This window comes from Chiloscyllium punctatum, chromosome 11 (assembly GCF_047496795.1).
Source record: "Chiloscyllium punctatum isolate Juve2018m chromosome 11, sChiPun1.3, whole genome shotgun sequence".
Lineage (NCBI taxonomy): Eukaryota > Metazoa > Chordata > Chondrichthyes > Orectolobiformes > Hemiscylliidae > Chiloscyllium > Chiloscyllium punctatum.
The window spans coordinates 62,603,062-62,625,317 of NC_092749.1; the positions used below are offsets into that span (position 1 = coordinate 62,603,062).

Sequence of the window (22,256 nt, forward strand, 5' to 3'; positions counted from 1 at the left end):
TTACCTTCACCTTCAAGATTACAGATGGTTCTTTTTTAACGCAGTGGTTGCATTCTGGTGCAGCCCTGCATTATAGAAAAATTGCACTTTAGAAACAGTGCTTAAAGTGTTTGTGATGTAATTTGCATTACAGCCAACACACGTTTTAAAAGTTCATGCTTTAGAAACAGTGTCCCCAATTCATCAATTGCATTACAGTGAATTTGTGTTAACAAAACACATGTTATAGCAAAACAACCTGTAACTGAAAGGAGCTTATGAACATCTTTTCACAAAAGTTGAAAATTATCTATTCATTTGCCCTTTCCCCTAACCAGTAAGCTTAATGGCCTTAAGTTCTCCCATGCTAAAACCTTGAACTCAAGTCTTTCTATAGCTTCTCTCTTGTCTCCTCCCACATGTTCTCTGAATTACTTCCACATAAGATGCAATCTCTCTCTGTTTCCACCAAACAACTAAAACCCCCTTCCATCCCCATGCTAAATGAAACTGTAAACACATACCATGGCAGAGATGACTTATTTTTCAAATCTGTCACCATTACCTTCCTCCAGTATACCCACAACCACTGCCTGCTGTACTTGTGGTCAATGTATTTTCCTTCACAAATTTTTCTATGAAGGAAGAGTGATACAGAATGATCCAACTATTTGGGGTGTTCTGCAACGGCAAGGCCAGGCTCATCCTTCATAACTGCAAAGTACCTTATCTCTCTCCAAGCACTATTCACTCAGTCTACATATCTAGTTCTTGAGCAGCCAAGCTTATACCCACAATCTTCTTCTCAGTTGTGATGACTGAGCTGACTTCTCCCAGAATCCAACTTGGTCACTTCTCACCAGCATCATCTGTAATGGGAAGGTTGCATTCATGTCATGGGATCAGGGATGTGGGAGAAAGGGTCTCCAGTAGCAATTGATGGAATGAGACCTCCATGTAAACCACATTTTGGCCCTCAACTCCAGACCTTCTACAAAAATTTGACATCAGTCCTAACAATTAGTTGGTGAATACTTACTCATTCCACATTATTTTGCAGTGACCCCCGTATACCTTTAGAAATTCAATTTTTATATCCTTATTGATGATTCACATTTGGTCACGAGAAAGAGTGATTCTGCAACTTTACAATGATGTCTAATGATCAGGCGAAGTGGTAATAAAGGAATGCAATCAGATAACTAATTTGCACAGCATTGTGTCGTCAGTTGGATAAAATTGGTAAAGTTTGCCAGTGTTGCACATAGAGTTTGCACATTCTCTCCATGATTGCTTGGGTTTCTGCCAGGTGCTCCGGTTTCCTCCCACAGTACAAAGTCGTGCAGGCTAGATGAATTAGCCGCCTGAATACAGGTTATGGGCATGGAGTGAGGGGTGGTCAGACTGGGTCAGATGCTTTTTGGAAGATTGGTGTAGATAGGCCAAATGGTCTCTTCGTGTACTATAGGGATTCTATGAATGAAGGGATGCATAAACAAACTACTTTATGTCAGACACAAATTCTCACCTGGAACAGATTTAATCAAGTACATTGTTCTTGTTTTGTTTTAGGTGTCAAAGTTACTAGCAAATGTGCCCATAATGAGAGAATTTTTGTGGTTGAGTTCCGTCCAGATTCAGATACACAGTTTGTATCTGTGGGGATAAAACATATAAAATTTTGGACCTTGGCTGGTGGAGCATTACTTTCGAAAAAAGGCACCATTGGAACTGTGAATGATGCAAGGATGCAAACCATGCTATCCGTTGCCTTTGGTGCTGTAAGTATTTTTTGATTATTCAATTAGTAATTATCTTATTAATATTATTCAATATTATAAGAAGTGAATAGATTTACATATTGGAAAACTAATAATTATCATTCTAAAATATACTCCCAATCCAGGACTCTTCTTGCGATAAAACCTAAGCAGGAAATTGTTGTGTTTTGTTTTCCATGGCTGGAATTTATTGTTTTTTATAAGTATTGTTAGCAAATCTGTGATATTAAAATTCTTATGTTCTATATACATTTCTTGCCATAATCCTTACTTTCGTTTGCCGCTTTTATGTTATTTTCCGCTATATTTATCCCTATGTCCATATTTATAATGAAAAATGTTTAATTAAATTGACAAAATTACAATTTTATCCTCCAGCTGCTGGTTTTGCCTCTTACACAAAATTGGGAGAACGAGACAGTATGGCTCACTGAGCCTGTAGCTGTTTACAATATGGCCATTGCTGACCTTGGGCTTCAACTCAATCTTTCGCCTGCTCTCCATGTCCTTTGATTCCCTGAGACCCCCAAGCCTTAAATCCATTTAATTATGGGCCATGCACAATCCTCTGGGCTGGATGATACCAAAAAATCACAACTCTGAGTGAAGCAACTTCTTCTTATCTCAGCACTAAATGATTGCCCCTTTTATTTTATTTTTTAATTTTTTTAGAGCCAGCTCTCAGAGTGAACAGAATCTCTGACACTCCTGTTTATTTTTTTCATTTTTTTCTCTTTTTTTTCTGACACTCCTGTTCTTTTTTTCCCCTTACCCCTACACTACCACCTAACTGCGGGAGTGCTTATTTTTCCCCTACGCCCATATTTATGTGTGCGGGTGTGGGACACAGTATAAGACACAAGGTGCACAAATCTTTATTTGATTTCCACCACCAGGAATAAAAGAAAACACCCAAGTGGCCTGTGACAAGCAGTGCCCTTCACATCAAAGGGCAAAAGGGCAATGCTGTGTGCTCAAGCAGTGAAGGGGGAAGAGGGGGGCAGGGATTAAATCAAAATAGAATTTGAGGGGGAAATAATGCACTCCACTCCCTGTGGTGCCCACCTCTCCTTGAACAGCTCAAGGGTTTTGGTGCTGTTTCTCAAGAGATACCCAGGCTCTAACGTAACCACGGAAGCGGGGCAGGCAATCAGTCTTTACAACCCCTGATTGCCCCTTTTATTCTGAGACTGGGCTCTCGTTTTTTAGTGAACCTCCATTGGAAACAAGCTTTCAGAATCTACCTGATCAAACCCCATCAGTATCTTATATGTTTTCCAACCATACAACTTGTCCACAAAAGAAACTCCTACATCCCAAATAAATATTTCTGAGCCTTGCCATCAAATTAAAATATGGATCGATATACCGGGAGGGAAACAGTGCTCCCGTTGTCATTTTCCACAGTGTGGCCAATTAATGGCCAGGGGTTGGCCTTCCTATTCATTGAATGATGAAGCGTGGTCTTTCAAGTCTGAAGGCCTAATCAGAGGCCTTTTAAAAACTTGCTGTCACTCAGTTATGGCAGGCACCCAGGGCTCCTTGATTGGCTCTGGTTAACAACCCCATCGAGGATCTCCTAGTCAATGAGATCCACTTGGCCCTGGTTCCAATCACTACATCCCTCCACAAACAACCCCCTCCCTCCCCAAAATTCTGGGGATATGGGCCTGTTCCTTCTCTTGTAGATTCTCCTGGGACATTTTCGTCCCAGGTCTGGTTCCTCTGACTTAGGCTCGGAAAAGGGCAGTGTGTACCAGTGTGTAGCCCATCTCTTGCACCTGAAACATCTCCGAAGAGTTTCTTCATCTTCTGGCAGTAGCAGTATCGAGGCTGCATCCATCTCAGACTCAGAGGTTTCCTCAATGCTAGAGGGAGAGGACAATACAGTTTCTGACAGCCTTTCCAGCTGTTCTGAGGGGTAAGTAGGCTTTGCTCCTGCCCAGTTTGCACAGCAGCAGCTTTCAGGTGATCCACATGTTTGTTCAAGACCACATCATCTACTCGAACTTTGTATGTCACGATACCTGACTTCGCATTGACCTCACTTCATACCCATGGCAGGCCATTTCTGTGGTTCTGGCACCAACTCTCATCTCCTTAAATAAACGGTGTCTCTCTTGCTCAGGAGTGGCAAGTGGCCAGCATTAGCATTCCTGTTGCCATTTCACCCTCCATCCCCAGGTCCAGGAATATCAGGTCTAACCTGCTGCAGAGTCTTCTGCCCATCAGCAACTCTGCTGGAGCTATCCCTATAGTTGCGTGAAGAAGAGTCCTATACTCAAAACTGTTTAGTATCAAATGAAGCTATAGGCTGTTTTTTTAAGCCTGCCTTCAACATTTGCACTGCTGTTTCCACCAGACCATTGGATGATGGATGGCATGGGCAAAAGTGAGGACTGCAGATGCTGGAAACCAAAGTTTAGATTAGGGTAGTGTTGGAAAAGCACAGCAGGTCAGGCAGCATCCGAGGAGCAGCAAAATCAACATTTCAGGCAAAAGCCCTTCATCACGGATGGTATAGAGCTGTCTGAACATGCTGAAAGCCATTCAATTTTAGGAAATACTCGAATTCCCTGCTGATAAGTGACATGCCATTATTCATGACCAATACTTCTGAAATGTTGTGGTTCTGTTCACCGAGCTGGGAATTTGTGTTGCAGACGTATCGTCCCCTGTCTAGGTGACATCCTCAGTGCTTGGGACCCTCCTGTGAAGCGCTTCTGTGATCTTTCCTCCGGCATTTATAGTGGTTTGTCTCTGCCGCTTCTGGTTGTCAGTTCCAGCTGTCCGCTGCAGTGGCCGTATATTGGGTCCAGGTCGATGTGATTGTTGATAGAATCTGTGGATGAGTGCCATGCCTCTAGGAATTCCCTGGCTGCTCTCTGTTTGGCTTGTCCTATAATAGTAGTGTTGTCCCAGTCGAACTCCTGTTACTTGTCATCTGTGTGTGTGGCTACTAAGGATAGCTGGTCGTGTCTTTTCGTGGCTAGATGGTGTTCATGAATACGGATCGTTAGCTGTCTTCCTGTTTATCCTATATTGTCCAACGAACACCCGAGGTACAAATCTTCTCACAAACTTTGAATACTTATGAAAGTTTGTGTATCACAAATGGTGCTAGCACCTTTTCAGTTGTCTTCCCTGAATTTGTCAAACAAACTTTATACATGTTCAACCGCTTTGAATGGGCATCCAACAATGATCAGGAACATTGAGGCAATGAAAGAATCTGCATAGTCAACATTTAACTAAGTCCAGGATTTACCTGGCCATTCCCATGAATGTGAGGGCACTGCCAGCGATATCTTTTGGTCCTTGTTGGCACTCTGAGCACTGCCACACCAACGCAGTATGTCAGCATCCAATTCTGACCACCATCTGACCACTCATTGCCAACATCTTCATTTTGGAAACCCCTGGATGACCCTGGTATTGTTTAGCCAGTATCTAATGGCAACCTTTACTCAGAGCAGTCACTCTTGCTCCCCATACTAATATGCCACCATCTACAGTCATCTGGTCTTGTCGAGTCCAGAAAAGTTTCAATCCTGGTTGTAATGGCTCTTCTGTTTTTTTTTGTCCGCAGTCAGATATTGTCAGTGGTGACTGGAAGGGTGTGTAGATGGCTTATCTCGCCACGCTTCAGGCTCTCTACCTTTATTCCTGATGAAGGGCTTTTGCCTGAAACGTCGATTTTGCTGCTCCTCGGTTGCTGCCTGAACTGCTGTGCTCTTCCAGCACCACTAATCCAAAATCTGGTTTCCAGCATCTGCAGTCATTGTTTTTACCCGGTTTAAAACCAGAACTGACTCTTCCAAGGGAGGCATTATCAGTGGAGTAAATGCCTGTGGAAAGCAGCTAAAGGCATCTGCATTTGTCATTTGGCCTCCTGGATGGTGTGCCAACTTGTAATTGTATGCACTGAAAATAAGGGACCACTGCTGAATTTGACCAGAAGCTATGGGCAACACAATTTTGCCTTTCTGGTAGCAGGGGTTTGTGATTCAATACTGTGACATATTTACATTCAAAATGGCATTAGTTTCTCACACCAAAAATGACCTTCCTTCTCTATCTGGGCATATTTGCATTTGGCATCAGCCAAAGTCTGCTATTGGGCGTTCCTCTCCATTGGGCCCCTGGTGAGCCAACACCACATCAATAACATATGGGGAGGCATTGCATGTTATATTACCTTTCGCTTGAGATTGTAGTGGGCTAACAACTTAGATGACAATAGCTGCTTTTTCACTTCCCTGAAGGCTACTTCTTGACAATGCACCATTTCCAAGGCTGATCCTTTTTCAATAGCAGGTTTGAGGGTGTCAAGCTGGAGGCCAAGTTACATATGAATTTCCTGTGATAATTCACCAACCCAAGGAAAGACCTTAGCTCCAGTACAGGCGTGGGAGCTGGGGCACCTTTGATCACCGTCACTTTATCTTTGAATGGATGTAACCCGGTTTTGTTGATTCTCTCCACACCAGGGAGAGACATTTAAGCACAATGTCCAAGTTCTCCAAGTGCTCTTTATTGATCTTCCCAGTTATTAGTACATCAGCCAGATAAATGACAACCTGAGGTAGCCCTTATAAAATGTTCTTCTTTGTACAATGGAAAAGGGTACAGGCTGATGATACTCCAAATAGCAATCTTGTATGGTTGTGGCTCCTGTCCAGCTTCATGAAGAACAGCCTCCCTGTCAGTTTTCCATCTGCAAGAAGCAGTTATTCCATTGTGCTTTGCATGCATGGGTTCAGATCCCACTCTCGTCACCACTAAAATAACTGCACAGAGGTTGGTATCCTGTTGCCAAGTCACCTTCACCCTTTATTTACGTGCACGCAGTACATGGGCTCTGACCAGCCAGTTCACAGCAAGTCCCTGAACTGAGAGGACCTTCTGAATCTCCTGTTTACATCTGTCAGCCAGGGTTCCCTTAGTAGCCCAGGATAGCAACCCCAATCAAGGATCTCGCAGTCAATGAGATCTACCTGGCTCTGATTCCTATCACTACACTTCCCAATCATATCACACCTAGAAAGAGGAAATACAACAACACACCATTTATGAAAAGTCCTTATGAATCTAACACTTGTAACCACAACTTTGACATTGACACTGCACATAATTTAGAGGCAAATATGGAGTTGTGATCATCACATAGTGAATCACCGTGCATGGGTTGGCTACAGCCAGGCCAAGGTGGGCGGCACGGTGGCACAATGGTTAGCACTGCTGCCTCAAAGCGCCAGAGACCCAGGTTCAATTCCCACCTCAGGCGACTGACTGTGTGGAGTTTGCACATTCTCCCCGTGTCTGTGTGGGTTTCCTCCGGGTGCTCCGGTTTCCTCCTACAGTCCAAAGATGTGCAGGTCAGGTGAATTGGCCATGCCCGTAGTGTTAGGTGTATGGGTGGGTTGCTCTTTGGCGGGTCGGTGTGGACTTGTTGGGCCGAAGGGCCTGTTTCCACACTGTAGGTAATCTAATCTAATCTAAATATTTGTGTGTCAGCTCATTGGAGGATTGGAGCACAAATGAGTTCTGCTCCAGTGGACTGGAGATGGCAGCATACAGGAGAATGCTAATAAGGATGCATACTTAAATGTCTGCCAAAGTCAGCGTCAAGGAACATGGAGGAGTCTGACTTTAACTTGTCAGAGTAAGCCATAGACAGTTGTTTCCTCTGAAACCTCTGCTGCACCTTTCTATCGCCACTGACCTAAAAAACATTGCAGCTGCAGCTTTATATGTTTTGAAGATTTGTGTGGGCAGATTACAAATCCTTTGCCTTCCCTGCAATGATGCAGTAACACTTCATGCCAAAATCAGGAACTCACCACTATACTTCCAAGAACATTCTACAGTACTAATAGTGACTTTACAAGAGCAAAGATTATTCAGAATTGCCTTCCCTGTAATGTGAATGTTTGATCCTGCAAATAATCTAATTGCTAAATCCCAATTGCAAGTGGATCTATGTTATTTACTGAATGACAAGCAAATGTGTTGAATCAATCCACGTGGCCCAAGTCTGCAAACAGTTCATCAAGTCAGCCAGTTGGGCTTTTTGAAGTCATGACAGCCCTAGTTCAGAGGTTTCTGGTGTTTGCATGGGATGCACATCCAAACACCCTTTCTAGGATGGGATGCAATACTAGAAATGTCTGTTGGAGCAGCACATCCAACTCAGCCTCAGGTTTGCTGTATTGTCTCCAGCAACACTGCAATTTCAGCCCCAAGGTATTAATTCCTGTTTGCAACATCTCAAGAGAATGACGACTTATTTAATTACTTCAGACAAAATAACAATTAAGTAGCTGAGATGTGAGTTCCATGGCAGACGCACATTTCTCCATTAACAGAGCTCAAGAAAAAATTGTCAAGCTGCAGTATTTACCTCTGAACTAAAAATTATGTATGAATGCATTACTTATTTACGATCTAATTTATATCTCTCATTTATAGAACAATCTTACATTCACTGGTGCCATAAGCGGAGATGTATATGTCTGGAAGGATCACAGTTTAATTCGAGTTGTAGCAAAAGCCCATACAGGACCTGTTTTTACAATGTACACAACTTTAAGAGATGGCTTGATAGTTACTGGAGGCAAAGAAAGACCGTAAGATTAATATTTAGATTTTTAATTGTCTTTTAAAGAATATGTTTATCCTAATGAATACACATTACTTTAAAAACTCTTCTAATGTTTAACATTAACGTGTTTAATTCTATTAGTAGATTCACTTCATTTCTATTAAGTCTGTTTGCAACCTATGATTAATAAGATTTGTTTGCAAGACCAATAAAAATTAATCATCTGTGTCCATCTAGAGGACATTTATTTGATTTTTTAAAAATCTCGAATAGTGTTACATTTTGCTTGCACTTTACAATGTAGTGCTAACTGTCAGGAAGGTGGACATATTTAACTGAATATAGAGCTTCTAGAACTAGAATTAGAATACCAGCTTCTCCCCACTCCCAACCATCAATTTATTCCCCAATCTTTCACCATAATGATGTTAATTAGTTCAATATAGTCACTTTTAACCCTAAAACAACATCCCTAGTGCCCTGATTCATTCCTTTTAGCTCTGGTGCCTAATATCATTTATCAATTGAGGTGCCATGCTGTTTCCTAGAAGGCAAGAATTATCTCCACATCAGTGCTTAGAAGTGTACACAATATCAATGTTGGGTAGTTGTATTCAACAGCACTTAACAGCTCTGACATTTTATGTCTGATTGTATTTTCATTAATTAGAGTCATAGAGATGTACAGCATGGAAACAGACCCTTCGGTCCAACCCGTCCATGCCGACCAGATATCCTAATCCAATCTAGTCCCACCTGCCAGCACCCGGCCCATATCCCTCCAAATCCTTCCTATTCATATACCCATCCAGATGCCTTTTAAATGTTGCAGTTGTACTAGCCTCCACCACTTCCTCTGGCAGCTAATTCCATACATGGACCACCCTCCGCGTAAAAAGTTGCCCCTCAGGTCTCTTTTATATCTTTCCCCTCTCACTCTAAACCTATGCCCTCTAGTTCTGTACTCCCCAGCCCCAGGGAAAAAGATTTTGTTTATTTATCCTATCCATGCTCCTCATGATTTTATAAACCTCTATAAAGGTCACCCCTCAGCCTCTAACACTCCAGGGAAAACAGCCCTAGCCTATTCAATCTCTCCCTATAGCTCAAATTCTGGCAACATCCTTGTAAATCTTTTCTGAACCCTTTCAAGTTTCACAACATCTTTCCAATAGGAAGGAGACCAGAACTGCACACAATATTCCAACAGTGGCCTAACCAATGTCCTGTACAGCCGCAACATGACCTCCCAACTCCTGTACTCAATACTCTGACCAATAGAGGAAAGCATACCAAATGCCTTCTTCACTAACCTATCCAACTGTGACTCCACTTTCAAAGAGTTATCAACCTGCACTCGAAGGTCTCTTTGTTCAGCAACACTCCCCAGGACCTTTCCATTAAGTGTATAAGTCCTGCTAAGATTTGCTTTCCCAAAATGCAGCACCTCACATTTATCTAAAATAACTCCATCTGCCACTTCTCAGCCCATTGGCCCATCTGATCAAGATCCTGTTATAATCAGAGGTAACCTTCTTCACTGTCCACTATATCTCCAGTTTTGGTGTCATTTGCAAACTTACTAACCGTGCCTCTTATGGTCGTATCCAAATCATTTATATAAATGATGAAAAGTATTGGACCCAGCACCAATCTTTGTGGCACTCCACTGGTCACAGACCTCCAGTCTGAAAAACAACCCTCCACCACCATCATCTGCCTTCTACATTTGAGCTAGTTCTGTATCCAAATGGCTAGTTCTCCCTGTATTCCGTGAGATCTAACCTTGCTAACCAGTCTCCCATGGGGAACCTTGTCAACCGCCTAACTGAAGTCCATATAGATCACATCTACTGCTCTGCCCTCATCAATCCACTTTGTTACTTCTTCAAAAAACTCAATCAAGTTTGTGAGACATGATTTTCCATGCACAAAGCCATGTTGACTATCCCTAATCAGTCCTTGCCTTTTCAAATACATGTATGTCTTGTCCCTGAGGATTCCCTCCACAACTTGCCCACCACCATCATCAGGCTCACTGGTCTATAGTTCCCTGGCTTGTCCTTACCAACTTTCTTAAACAAGTGGTACCATGTTAGCCAACCCCCAGTCTTCCGGCACCTCACCTGTGACTATCAATGATACAAATATCTCAGTAAGAGGCCCAGAAATCACTTCCCTAACTTCCCACAGAGTTCTAGGTTACACCTGATCAAGTCCTGGGGATGTATCCACTTTTTTTGTATTTCAAGTCATCTAGCACTTCCTCCTCTGTAATATGGACATTTTTAAAGATGTCACCATCTAATTGTTCTGTTTTGATGTATGTTGGTGTCAGGTTATTTGCAATCCTTTAGTGTTTGTGGTCAATCTATCACATCTCCCAAACGTATTTCTAGAAGCAATTAGTATAATTAATAGCTATTATTTTAATCCTTGCCACTTTAATTTCAAATTCTGTAAATTTATTTGTTTTCCCAAATATGGTTATAAACTCCTTTCACAATTTTTAAAATTAATTCAATTAGAACTTGATTACTACCTATGGCTCTCAATCTTGAGATTTCTTGACATTTTCTACCTTTTTCTTGCATTCCTCTTTAATTTAATAATATGTAAAACATGTAGATTTTCAAACTTAATGCAATTTTAGCTGGCAATTATGAATTTCGGTTTATTTTGTTGACCTGGAATAATGGCATTTTTTTTATGAATTGGAACACCAAAATTAAATTTCTTCTGAGAAGCCCAAATAGATTTTTCTTGGACAGTAAATACAGACCCTGGAGAGCAGGCATAAATGCGAACATCGCTATTGTTCCAGATCTGTTTCAAAACTATTTCCTCATCATTTTTGAAGCAGCGTTCAGTGGTTTCCTCAAGGATCCTTCTCTTCGGACAATTTGTTCCTTGTACAAATGGGTGGTGCATACTCTAATCATACTGTGAACATTTATCTCATAGACTTATACATGTTACAACACAGAAGGAGGCAATTTAACCCATCTTGTCCACCCAGTCAACAAATCTGACAATACTAATAAAATTTTCCAGCTCATAACCCATAACCCTGGAGGCTTTGGCAACACATTCACCAATTCAGGCAGTGAGTTTCAGACTCCCACCACTCTGGGTGAAATATTTCTCCTCAACTCCCCATTTAACTCTTAATATATATCTATGCCCGTTGGTTATTGATTAGATTAGATTAGATTAGATTACTTACAGTGTGGAAACGGACCATTCGGCTCAACAAGTGTACTCCGACCCTCTGAACAGCAACCACCCAGACCCATTCCTCTACATTTACCCCTTCACCTAACACAATGGGCAATTAAGCATGGCCATTTCACCTAACCTGCACATCTTTGGATTGTGTGAGGAAACCAGAGCACCCAGAGGAAACCCATGCAGACACGGGGAGAATGTGCAAACTCCACACAGACAGTCGCCTGAGGCGGGAATTGAACCCGGGTCTCTGGCGCTATGAGGCAGCAGTGCTAACCACTGTGCCACCGTGCCGCCCAAACAAGTCCACACCGACCGTCCGAAGAGTAACCCACCCAGACCCATTCCCCTACCATATACTTACCCCAACTACTGCACCCAACACCATGGGAAATTTAGCACAGCCAATTCACCTAACCTGAACATCTTAGATTGTGGGAGGAAATCAGAGTACCCAGAGGAAACCCTTGCAAACATGGGACGAATGTACAAACTCCACACAGACAGTCACCCAAGGTGGGAATCGAACCCGGGTCCCTGGCACTGTGAGGCAACAGTGCTAGCCACTGAGCCATTTCACTGTCCTTTTTATTTTAATTGACCCCTCTATTAATGGAAACAGTATTTTCCTATCGACTCTTTCTTATACCCTTCTTTTTCGTGTACACTTCAATCAGATCCCATTCAAACTATGCTGCTTCAAAAAAAACAGTCCCAGCCTATCCAATCTTTCTAGTAACCCAACTGCCAGCCTACGTAAAGCCTGATAAATCTCTTCTGAATATGTAATCACATCCTTCCTGTAACATGTTGACCCGAACTGCTAGTGGTAATCCAGTTGTGGCCTAGCTATGTTTTATACAGTTATAGAGTCATAGAGAAAGTGAGGACTGCAGATGCTGGAGAGCCAGAGTTGAAAAATGTGGTGCTGGAAAAAGCACAAAAGGTCAGGCAGCATCCCAGGAGAGGAGAGTCAACGTTTCGGGCATAAACCCTTCATCAGAGTCCTAGTTACAGCACAGAAACAGACCCTTTGGTCCTACTCATCCATGCTGACCAAGTTACCCAAACTAAACTAGTCCCACTTTCCTGTGTTTGGCCCATAACCCTCTAAACTTTCCTATTCATATATTTGTCCAAATGTCTTTTAAATGGTGTAACTGTACCTGCTCTACCATTTTCCTCTGGAAGTTCATTACACACACGAATCATCCCAGTTCAAATAGATCTTCCCTAATCTTGTCTCTAAGCCTCAGCCAATAAAGACAAATATCCCATATGCCGCCTTATCCGCCTTATCTACCTGCTCTGCTACCTTCAGTGATCTGCAGATATGCACACCATGTTATATCTGAACTTCAGTACTTGCCTTGGTCTTACCTTCCATAGTGTAATCCCCTGCCTTCTTACCCTTCCCCTCTCCAAGTGCACTATCTCCTACTTCTCCAAGTTGAATTCTATTTGCCACTGCTTTGCCCAGCTGACCAGTCCATTGATATCCTCTAGTTTACAGCTATCCTCTTCACCATTTACCAGTTTTCGTGTCAGAAGTGAATTTCTTGATCATACCTCGTTCTTTTAAGTCCAAATCATTAATGTACACGATAAGCAGGAAGGGTCCCAGCATGAGCCCTGAGCAATTCCACTGGAAACAGACATATCAATCACATAAACATCCTTCTACTATCACTCTGTCACTCTGCTTTGTGTGTCTCAGCCAGTTTTGGATCAAACATGCCATTTTGCTTTTATTGAGCAGTCATGAGGGACCTTGTCAAAGCCTTGTTAAAGTCCATATGAATCACAACAAATACATTACCCTCATTGATACTCCTGGTTACTACTTCAAAAAAGTTGATCAAACATGATCTTTCCTTAACAAATCTATGCTGATTATCCATGATCAATCTCTGCAACTCCAACTACCAATAAATTGTGTCACTCAGACTTTTTTCTAATAACTTCCACATCACTGAAGTTAGCCTGGCTGGGCTGTGCGTTTCTTTTCTATTCCTTCCTCTCATTTAAATAATGCAACAACATTAGCAGTCCTCTAGTCCTCTGGCACCTCATTCATATCCAGAGAGGATCTGAAGATTAACGTCAGGACCCCTGATATCTCTTCCCTTGCTTCTCTCAACAGCTTAGGATACAACTCATATCTTATCCTGGCCTCCAAATTTATCCACTTTTAAGGCTGCTACATCCACTAATATATCCTTTCCCTTATTTCAGTTTCTTCTAATATTTCATAGTCCTCCACCCTGGTGTCTATTGTTGTGCTGTTGTACATAAGTATTATATGTGAGACTTATTAAATATGCATGTGGAAATATCTCTTATGTTCTGTCTCTTTGAGCATCCACTGTGGACACCTTGCTTCCTTGCTATTCTTGATTGCCAGATATTTCATAAATGGGACAATCAACAGATGAATATAGCATCAATGGTGCAAATGTACCCCTTTCTTAAGTCAGCACGTGAAATTCATGAGACTCAGGAAAAAAATAGACATTACAACCAGTATCGAAAGCTCCAGTAAGAAACCTACTTTTCCATACCTAGCCAGCTAAAGCTGGCATTAATTTATATCACAAGTTACAATAACAATGCAGGAAACATAAATTTCAGTATGGGGATCATTAACACAAATGCACAGAAACCACCATGAATACCATCAGTTTCAAAGTTTTATATGTGATTTTGTTAATGCAACTGTTAGTCTAACCTGGACAAATTAAAGTGATCTAATTATTTGCTATTTATTTGCTATTTTAAAAGGACAAAAGAGGGAGGTGCAGTAAAACTGTGGGATCAGGAAATGAAGCGATGTCGACCATTTCAGTTGGAGACAGGACAACTTGTGGACTGTGTGCGCTCTGTCTGTCGAGGAAAGGTCAGAACATCCAAATTTAAAAAGCATTTTGGTTAAAGTCCATTGCAATGATATTTGAAAATGTAGTTCATCCATCCAAATAAAATCAGCTATTAAAATTCTGTGTCGAATTGAAATTCGTCTTCAGTTGACGTGGTTTGAACTATCTTGCATAGAAAATTTCATTGTGATATTATAAATTATTGCCTCCTATTAAATGATCACATTTTTAACAAGACAAAACTTAAACTAAAATTCACAGGGCAAAGGGTTAAGAATAAGTTAAAAATAAATAGATTCTGCTTCGTGTCTGTTTACAATGCAAAAAATATAATATTTCAATTCCAAGTTTCATGAAATTGCAACATTGAGTTGTTGCAAAACTGAATGTGAGAAGTATTACCAATTAATGGTAGTACTGTGTTTGAAATGTGCTGATTTGGTAAAAAATAATTGCAAAGATTTGGGGTAGAGTGCTCTGTCTTTGATGTAAGGGAAGGTTTGAGACTAAAGGTAAGGACACTAATTCGAAAATGGAGTTACAATGGAATTAAAAATTTTAATCAAGAGAGGGAAATATCTCATCAGACATTCAGGGCATGGAGTATTGCAGCTGTCATCAATTTAACAATGACTCACATCTTCATCTCTCTGGATGGTCAGAGACCAGATTACAACACAAGATGTGTGCTTGGAACCCAGGGAAATCTTAACACAGTAGGATTTGCCTGAGAAATTTGAATTTCCAGTGGCAATTGTCTGGCTCCATGGGACAAGGATTTAGAGTTAGAGACATCTGACTTTCTTAATTGAATGTTTATTTCGGAAATATTAGAAAAATCCTAGTCTAAATCCTGGAAAACTATATAACTGACCTCAGCAACTATACCTCATCACCATCACTGACTCTCTCCTGAGCCAATCATATTACACCCCTCACTACAAAACAATACCCCCATTACTGATTTTGCCACTCGACTAACCCCTGACCTCCTACCAGCCCAAAACTAGTTCTGACTTCATCACCAAACTAAACATTTACCTGTCAATGCCTCCATCACCCCCAGACTTCACCCTATTTTGATCTGACTTAACCTCAAGACCTGACTCCAATCTGCCTTGAATATTCTTACACATTCATTTTTATTCTGTGGTATACTTGACCTCACCTTATCATGTCTGTTCCATCAAATAATTTCTCACGCCATTTATCCAGTGTTCTCTTCTGAAACACTTCCTCATATTCCCATCTATTCACCCTTTACCATTCATCCAGTGACTATTTTGCCCATTCTTCAGTTATGAGCTAACATGCTACCATTTCACCCAATGGCTGAGTCTGCCATAGATGCATGTAGTGCATTGTTTTGTGGCACTTTCACAGGATCCAAAACATATACCCTGGGCCAAGAATATCTCAGTTGCAAGAGCTGAATTCTGTGTAGGCTACCACTATAGCTCCACTAAAGTTCAAGGATAGCTCCACAAGGAAGAACTTTTAAAAAAGAGTAAGCCTTTATAGTTGCACGAAGGTATGTTAATGTTTTTGAAGAAGTAACAAAGAGGCTTGATGAGGGCAGAGCAGTAGATTGATCTATATGGACTTCAGTAAGGCGCTCGACAAGGTTCCCTATGGGAGACTGGTTAGCAAGGTTAGATCTCACGGAATACAGGGAGAACTAGCCATTTGGATACAGAACTGGCTCAAAAGATAGAAGACAGAGGGTGGTGGTAGAGGGTTGTTTTTCAGACTGGAGGCCTGTGACCAGTGGAGTGCCACAAGGCTTGATGCTGGGTCCTGTACTTTTCAACATTTATATAAATGATTTGGATGTGAGCATAAGAAGTATAGTTAGTAAGTTTGCAGATGACACCAAAATTGGAGGTGTAGTTGACAACGAAGAAAGTTACCTCAGATTACAATGGGATCTTGATCAGATGGGCCAATGGGCTGAGAAGTGGCAGGTGGAGTTTAATTCAGATAAATGCGAGGTGCTGCATTTTGGGAAAGCAAATCTTAGCAGGACTTATACACTCAATGGTAAGGTCCTAGGGAGTGTTGCTAAACAAAGAGACCTTCGAGTGCAGGTTCATAGCTTCTTGAAAGTGGAGTCACAGGTGGATAAGTTAGTGAAGAATGTGTTTGTTATGCTTTCCTTTATCGGTCAGAGTATTGAGTACAGGAGTTGAGAGGTCATTGGTTAGGCCACTGTTGGAATATTGCGTGCAGTTCTGGTCTCCTTCCTATTTGAAAGATGTTGTAAAATTTGAAAGGGTTCAGAAAAGATTTACAAGGATGTTGCCAAAATTGGAGGATTTGAGTTATAGGGAGAGGCTGAACAGGCTGGGACTGTTTTCCCTGGAGCGTCGGAGGCTGAGGCATGACCTTATAGAAGTTTACAAAATTATATGGGGAATGGATAGGGTAAATAAACAAAGTCTTTTCCCTGGGGTGGGGGAGTCCAGAACTAGAGAGCATAGGTTTAGGGTGAGAGGGGAAAAATATAAAAGAGACCTGAGGGGCAACTTTTTCACGCAGAGGGTGATATGTGTATGGAATGACCTGCCAGAGGAAGTAGTGAAGGCTAGTACAATTGCAACATTTAAAAGGCATTTGGATGGGTATATGAATAGGAAGGTTTGAAGAGATATGGGCCGGGTGCTGGCAGGTGGGACTAGATTGGGTTGGGATATCTGGTTGGCATGGACGGGTTGGACCGAAGGGTCTGTTTCCGTGCTGTACATCTCTATGACTCTATGTATGCGAAAATATTATGTTGTTTCATTTTCATTGTTTAATAAAGTGATATAAAATTAGTACTTTGCTACTTTGGTGTATAGCTATTGGCTGCCAAGTCGGAACTAACTTTTCTGTTGCTGTTGATGAGTGGGAAGATATGAACTCATGGTGAGCCAGAAAGAAAAACTAGTAAAACTTGTGAATGACACATACGGGTCAGACTCATCTTATGTACATCAGTCCTGTAAGACTATTAATTTCCAGGTTTTCATTTCCCTTTGGGTAATAATGCAGTTATTATATGAAATGTAATGATGTTGACACAGCCAGTGATCTTACCTAGCCTTAACACGTCAGAATGCAGGAAGCTACTGCATATGCCCCAGTGACATCATTGTGTTTTGTGCACAGCATGCGCCATCTTGCAAGGGGTGGGGTACCTGAGGTGGAGGCTGAGATGCCAGCTAGAACCGAATAAAGGCTTGTGCGAGGAGCAATGAGCTGGCAGGAGTCCAGGATGTGAAGGAGTCTGGGAGTAGGCAATAAGATCTCTTCTGTCACCATCACTTGCCCTGGGGTGGGGTGGGAGGTTTCCCAGAGCCTGTACAGCAATCCCTTACCCCATCAATTATATTCACACATTTGGTCATGACAAAGTACACTCTTAATGCTACTTATTGATGATGTTCAGAGTAAATTTGTCATTTACATAAATGATTTGAGTGCGAGCACAAGAGGTACAGTTAGTACGTTTGCAGTTGACACCAAAATTGGAGGTGTAGTGGACAGCGAAGAGGGTTACCTCAGATTACAACAGGATCTTGATTAGATGGGCCAATGGGCTGAGAAGTGACAGATGGAGTTTAATTCAGATAACTGCGAGGTGCTGCATTTTGGGAAAGCAAATCTTAACAGGACGTATACACTTAATGGCAAGGTCCTCGGGGAGTGTTGTTGAACAAAGAGACCTTGGGTGCAAGCTAAGAACTCCTTGAAAGTAGAGTCACAGGTAGATAGGATAGTGAAGAAGTCATTTGGTATGCTTTCTTTTATTGGTCAGAGTATTGAGTACAGGAGTTGGGAGGTCATGTTGTGGCTGTACAGGACATTGGTTAGGCCAGTGTTGGAATATTGCATGCAATTCTGGTCTCCTTCCTGTGGGAAAGATTTTGTGAAACTTGAAAGGGTTCAGAAAAGATTTACAAGGATGTTGCCAGGGTTGGAGGATTTGAGCTATAGGGAGAGGCTGAACAGGCTGGGGCTGTTTTCCCTGGAACGTTGGAGACTAAGGGATGACCTTATAGAGGTTTACAAAGTTATGAGGGGCATGGATAGGGTTTATAGGCAAAGTCTTTTCCCTGGGGTCGGGGGGTCCAGAACTAGAGGGCATAGGTTTAGGGTGAGAGGTGAAAGATATAAAAGAGACCTGAGGGGCAACATTTTCACACAGAGGGTGGTATGGGTATGGAATGAGCTGCCAGAGGAAGTGATGGAGGCTGGTACAATTGCAACATTTAAGGGGCATTTGGGTGGGTATATGAATAGGAAGGGTTTGGAAGGATATGGGCCAGGTGCTGGCAGGTGGGACTAGATTGGGTTGGGATATCTGGTCCGCATGGACGGGTTGGACCAAAGGGTTGTTTCCATGCTGTACATCTCTATGACTCTATGACTGTAAATGCAGCCAGAGATAAATGGGGTATATATAGTGGGTGATGATTGATTATAGGACTCCTTTCATGTCAGTGAGTTCTGAGTTGGTGTCAAGTTAGATGTGACTGCTACATTAGTCTAATGGTAGTATTTAACTGAACCTTCCAGCTATGAGAATCCTGACATGCTAAGTACTCATGCAAATGCCCAGTACAAATATGGCTGTGTGAAGAAATGGTTATACTGTCAAATTTTTGTTTTCTTTATTGTTTCATGGGGTATGATTTGTGAGCCAGCATTTACGCCCATCTCTATTTGTATTTGAAGTGAATGGTTTGTTCAGTCATTTCAAAGGACAGTTAAAATCCAATCGTACTGCTGTGGGTCAGAGTTGCATGTAAACCACACTGGGTAAGGAAGGCACATTTCCTTCCTTAAAGGGCATTAGTGAACCAGATGGATTTTTACATCAGCAATGGTTTCACAGTCATTTTAGACTACCTTTTAACTTGGGTTTATTGATTTAGTTGTTTCTATTGTTTCTTATAATCACATGGAAAATATCACCACTTTTCTACATTTGTCATTGCTTGCTGAATGAGAATTCACCCTTTCAGCTGATGATGTGTTAGACTGCGAATTGTCCTCCTCTTCGTTGGATTAGCCGTTAAACAAATTGTACTTAGATTCTTTATGCAACTCAAGGCCCAGGCACTGCACAATGGAAGCAGAATGTCTTCTAGACCATAATGGAGACCCTCATGGCAAATATAAATGACTTTTCAAGATTTGTCCAAGTATTTGAAGCACGTTATTACAACCAGAACTTAGATGAGGTTCTCCAGACTGTAAATCCAAATAGCTGAGGCTGTGGGGAGGAAGGATAAACTGTTTTCCCTTCTTTATTCATCTGATCCCTCAGTTAGTTGTAAGAATGTTAATTTTAAAAAGGATTCCTCCCTAATGAATGCGTTTCTCTCATACTAAATTATTTTATGTTTTTTAAAAACTAATTTAACCAGGCTTGCTTCAGCTTATGGTTTCTGAAGAAGAAGACTAGTGAAGTTCCTCTAAATGTATTTTGCAACTCACTTCATACTACATAGTTTATGTCCCAATGGTATTTAGAATTAATGTTGAGTCTTCTTTTTCAGTAGCGTCATACTGAATTTAGAATGTTAATTCTGTTTCTATCTCCCCTGATGTGACCAGGCCTGTTGAGTTTCTGCAGCAATTTCAGGTTTTTATTTCAGATTTCTAGTATCTTCAGTATTTGTTTTTATTTGACTTTTTGCAGCCTTGGTGCCATATTTAATCCAGAGATTAACTTCCAACCATACTTTCATGCCATACCTTATCTGCTCCTGCAACTTTCATTCAAATTTTTGTTACTTTGAGACTCCACATTTCTAATAAAGTCTTTTGTAAAACTAATCAACAACTATGCTGCCATGCCCTAAATTGTGCCAAATCCATTCATCTATCACTCCTCTGCTTACTGATCTTTTTTTATTTCTGATCAAGTAACAGCTTGATTTTGGAATCCTTTTTAATCAAATTCCTCTCTGGTTTCCTCCTCCCCATCGCTGTAATCTCCAGCCCACAACCCCCTGAAATATCTACATATAAATTCAGAGCTCTTGAGCATCCTGATTTCAATCTCTTCACTGCTGGCAGCCATTGATTCAATTGACAATTTCCTAAACTCTGGTATTCCTTCCCTGCACTTCTTCACCTTGCTTTCCTCTTTTATGAGGAAAGCATATATCCTTAAAGCATATATCTTTGGTTGTATATTTAATCATCTAACCGAATTTCCCTTATGTGACTTGGTATCGTATTTTGCTATATATTGCATTGCGAGATGCTTTATTATGTTAAATGTGATCTTAATTTGAAGTTGTTTTGAGATACAGGAAGCTGAACATCTGTCCATATGCCTCTGACATAGGTATTGTCTCCTACAACTTTGACTTCTTTGTTATTCCCCCTCTCTGCTGCTGTCTTTTGTACTGATTCCTGCAGATCTTTGCATGGCAGGCTCTTCTTTCAAGGTCTATTCTAAAGCAGTCATACACCAACCACCCATACTGACCATAAGTCTCAATACCTCCAAAATGCAAAAATCTCAAGATTGATACTACAGTATGTTTGGTAATCTATTTTAGATTCCTAAATTGTAATTTGAAAAAAAATTATTTCATATTTTTAAAATTCAGGTTGTAGCTTGTCAGTCAGTTACAAAATGCAGTAAATAATGTGGCAACTTGTTTGAGCAAGTTATCAAGAAAATTGATAAGGGCAGAACAGTAGATGTTGTTTACTTGGACTTCAGTAAAGCTTTTAACAAGATTCCACTTGGTAGACTAATTAATAAAGTTAGGTCACATGGGATTCAGAGTGATCTTGCCAATTGGATACATAATTGGCTTAACGGCAAGAGACAATTTAGTGAGTTGCTTTTCGGACTGAAGGCCTGTCACCAGTGGTGTTCCACAGGGATCAGTTCTGAGTCCTCTGTTTGTCAATAAGTTGGATGAGAATGTAGAAGGCATGATTAATAAGTTTGCAGACACTAAAATTGGTGCCATAGTAGACAGTAAAGAAGGTTTTATAAGATTACAAAGAGATCGTAATCAAATGGGTCAATGGGCTGAAAATGGCAGATAGAGTTCAATCTGAATAAATGTGAGGTATTACATTTTGGTACAACAAACAGGGGTAGGACTTATACAATTAATAGTAGGGTCTTGGGTAGTGTAGAACAAAGAGATCCAGGGGTTCAGATACATAATTCTTTGAAGTTTGCGTAATATAGATAAGGTGGTTAAAAAAGCATTTAGCATGCTTGACTTCATTGTTCAATCATTTGAATATGGGTGTTAGGAAGTCATGCTGAGGTTGTACAGAACATTGGTGAGGCATCTTCTGGAGTACTGTGTCCAGTTCGGGTCACTCAGTTATAGGAAGGGTATTATGAAGCTAGAGAGGATTCAGAAAAGATCTTCCAGGACGTTGCCAGGTGTGGAAAGTTTGAATTATAAAAAAAAGCTGGATAGGCTGGAACTTTTTCCACTGAAGCATAGGACATTGAGAGGTGACCTTATAGAGATTTATAAAATCATGAGGAGAATGGATAGAGTTAATTGTAAGTGGGTTTTCCCTAGGGTGGGGATTTCAAGACTAGGGGGCATATTTTTAAGACGAGAGGAGAAAGATTTAAAAAAGACATGACAGCAGATTTTTTACAGAGGGTGGTTTGTTTGTGGAATGAACTTCGAGAAAGTGATGGAAGTGGGCACAATTACAACATTTAGATAAGTACATTAATGGGAAAGGTTTGGAGGGATATGGGCCAGGAGCAGGCAGATGGGATTAGTTTAGTTTGGGATTATG

General features: G+C 41.1%; 1 protein-coding gene across 3 annotated transcripts in view; it reads left to right on the forward strand.

Annotated features, from left to right (window-relative positions):
• The window catches only part of LOC140483036 (echinoderm microtubule-associated protein-like 6), a 544,931-nt gene that overhangs the window by 449,167 nt on the left and 73,508 nt on the right, over positions 1 to 22,256 (forward strand). For all 3 annotated transcript variants that reach the window (XM_072580923.1, XM_072580924.1, XM_072580925.1), the window contains 3 exons: positions 1,552 to 1,760; positions 8,232 to 8,389; positions 14,374 to 14,488. In XM_072580923.1, the coding sequence (XP_072437024.1) occupies positions 1,552 to 1,760; positions 8,232 to 8,389; positions 14,374 to 14,488 (482 nt within the window). The remainder of the gene's footprint in view (positions 1 to 1,551; positions 1,761 to 8,231; positions 8,390 to 14,373; positions 14,489 to 22,256) is intronic.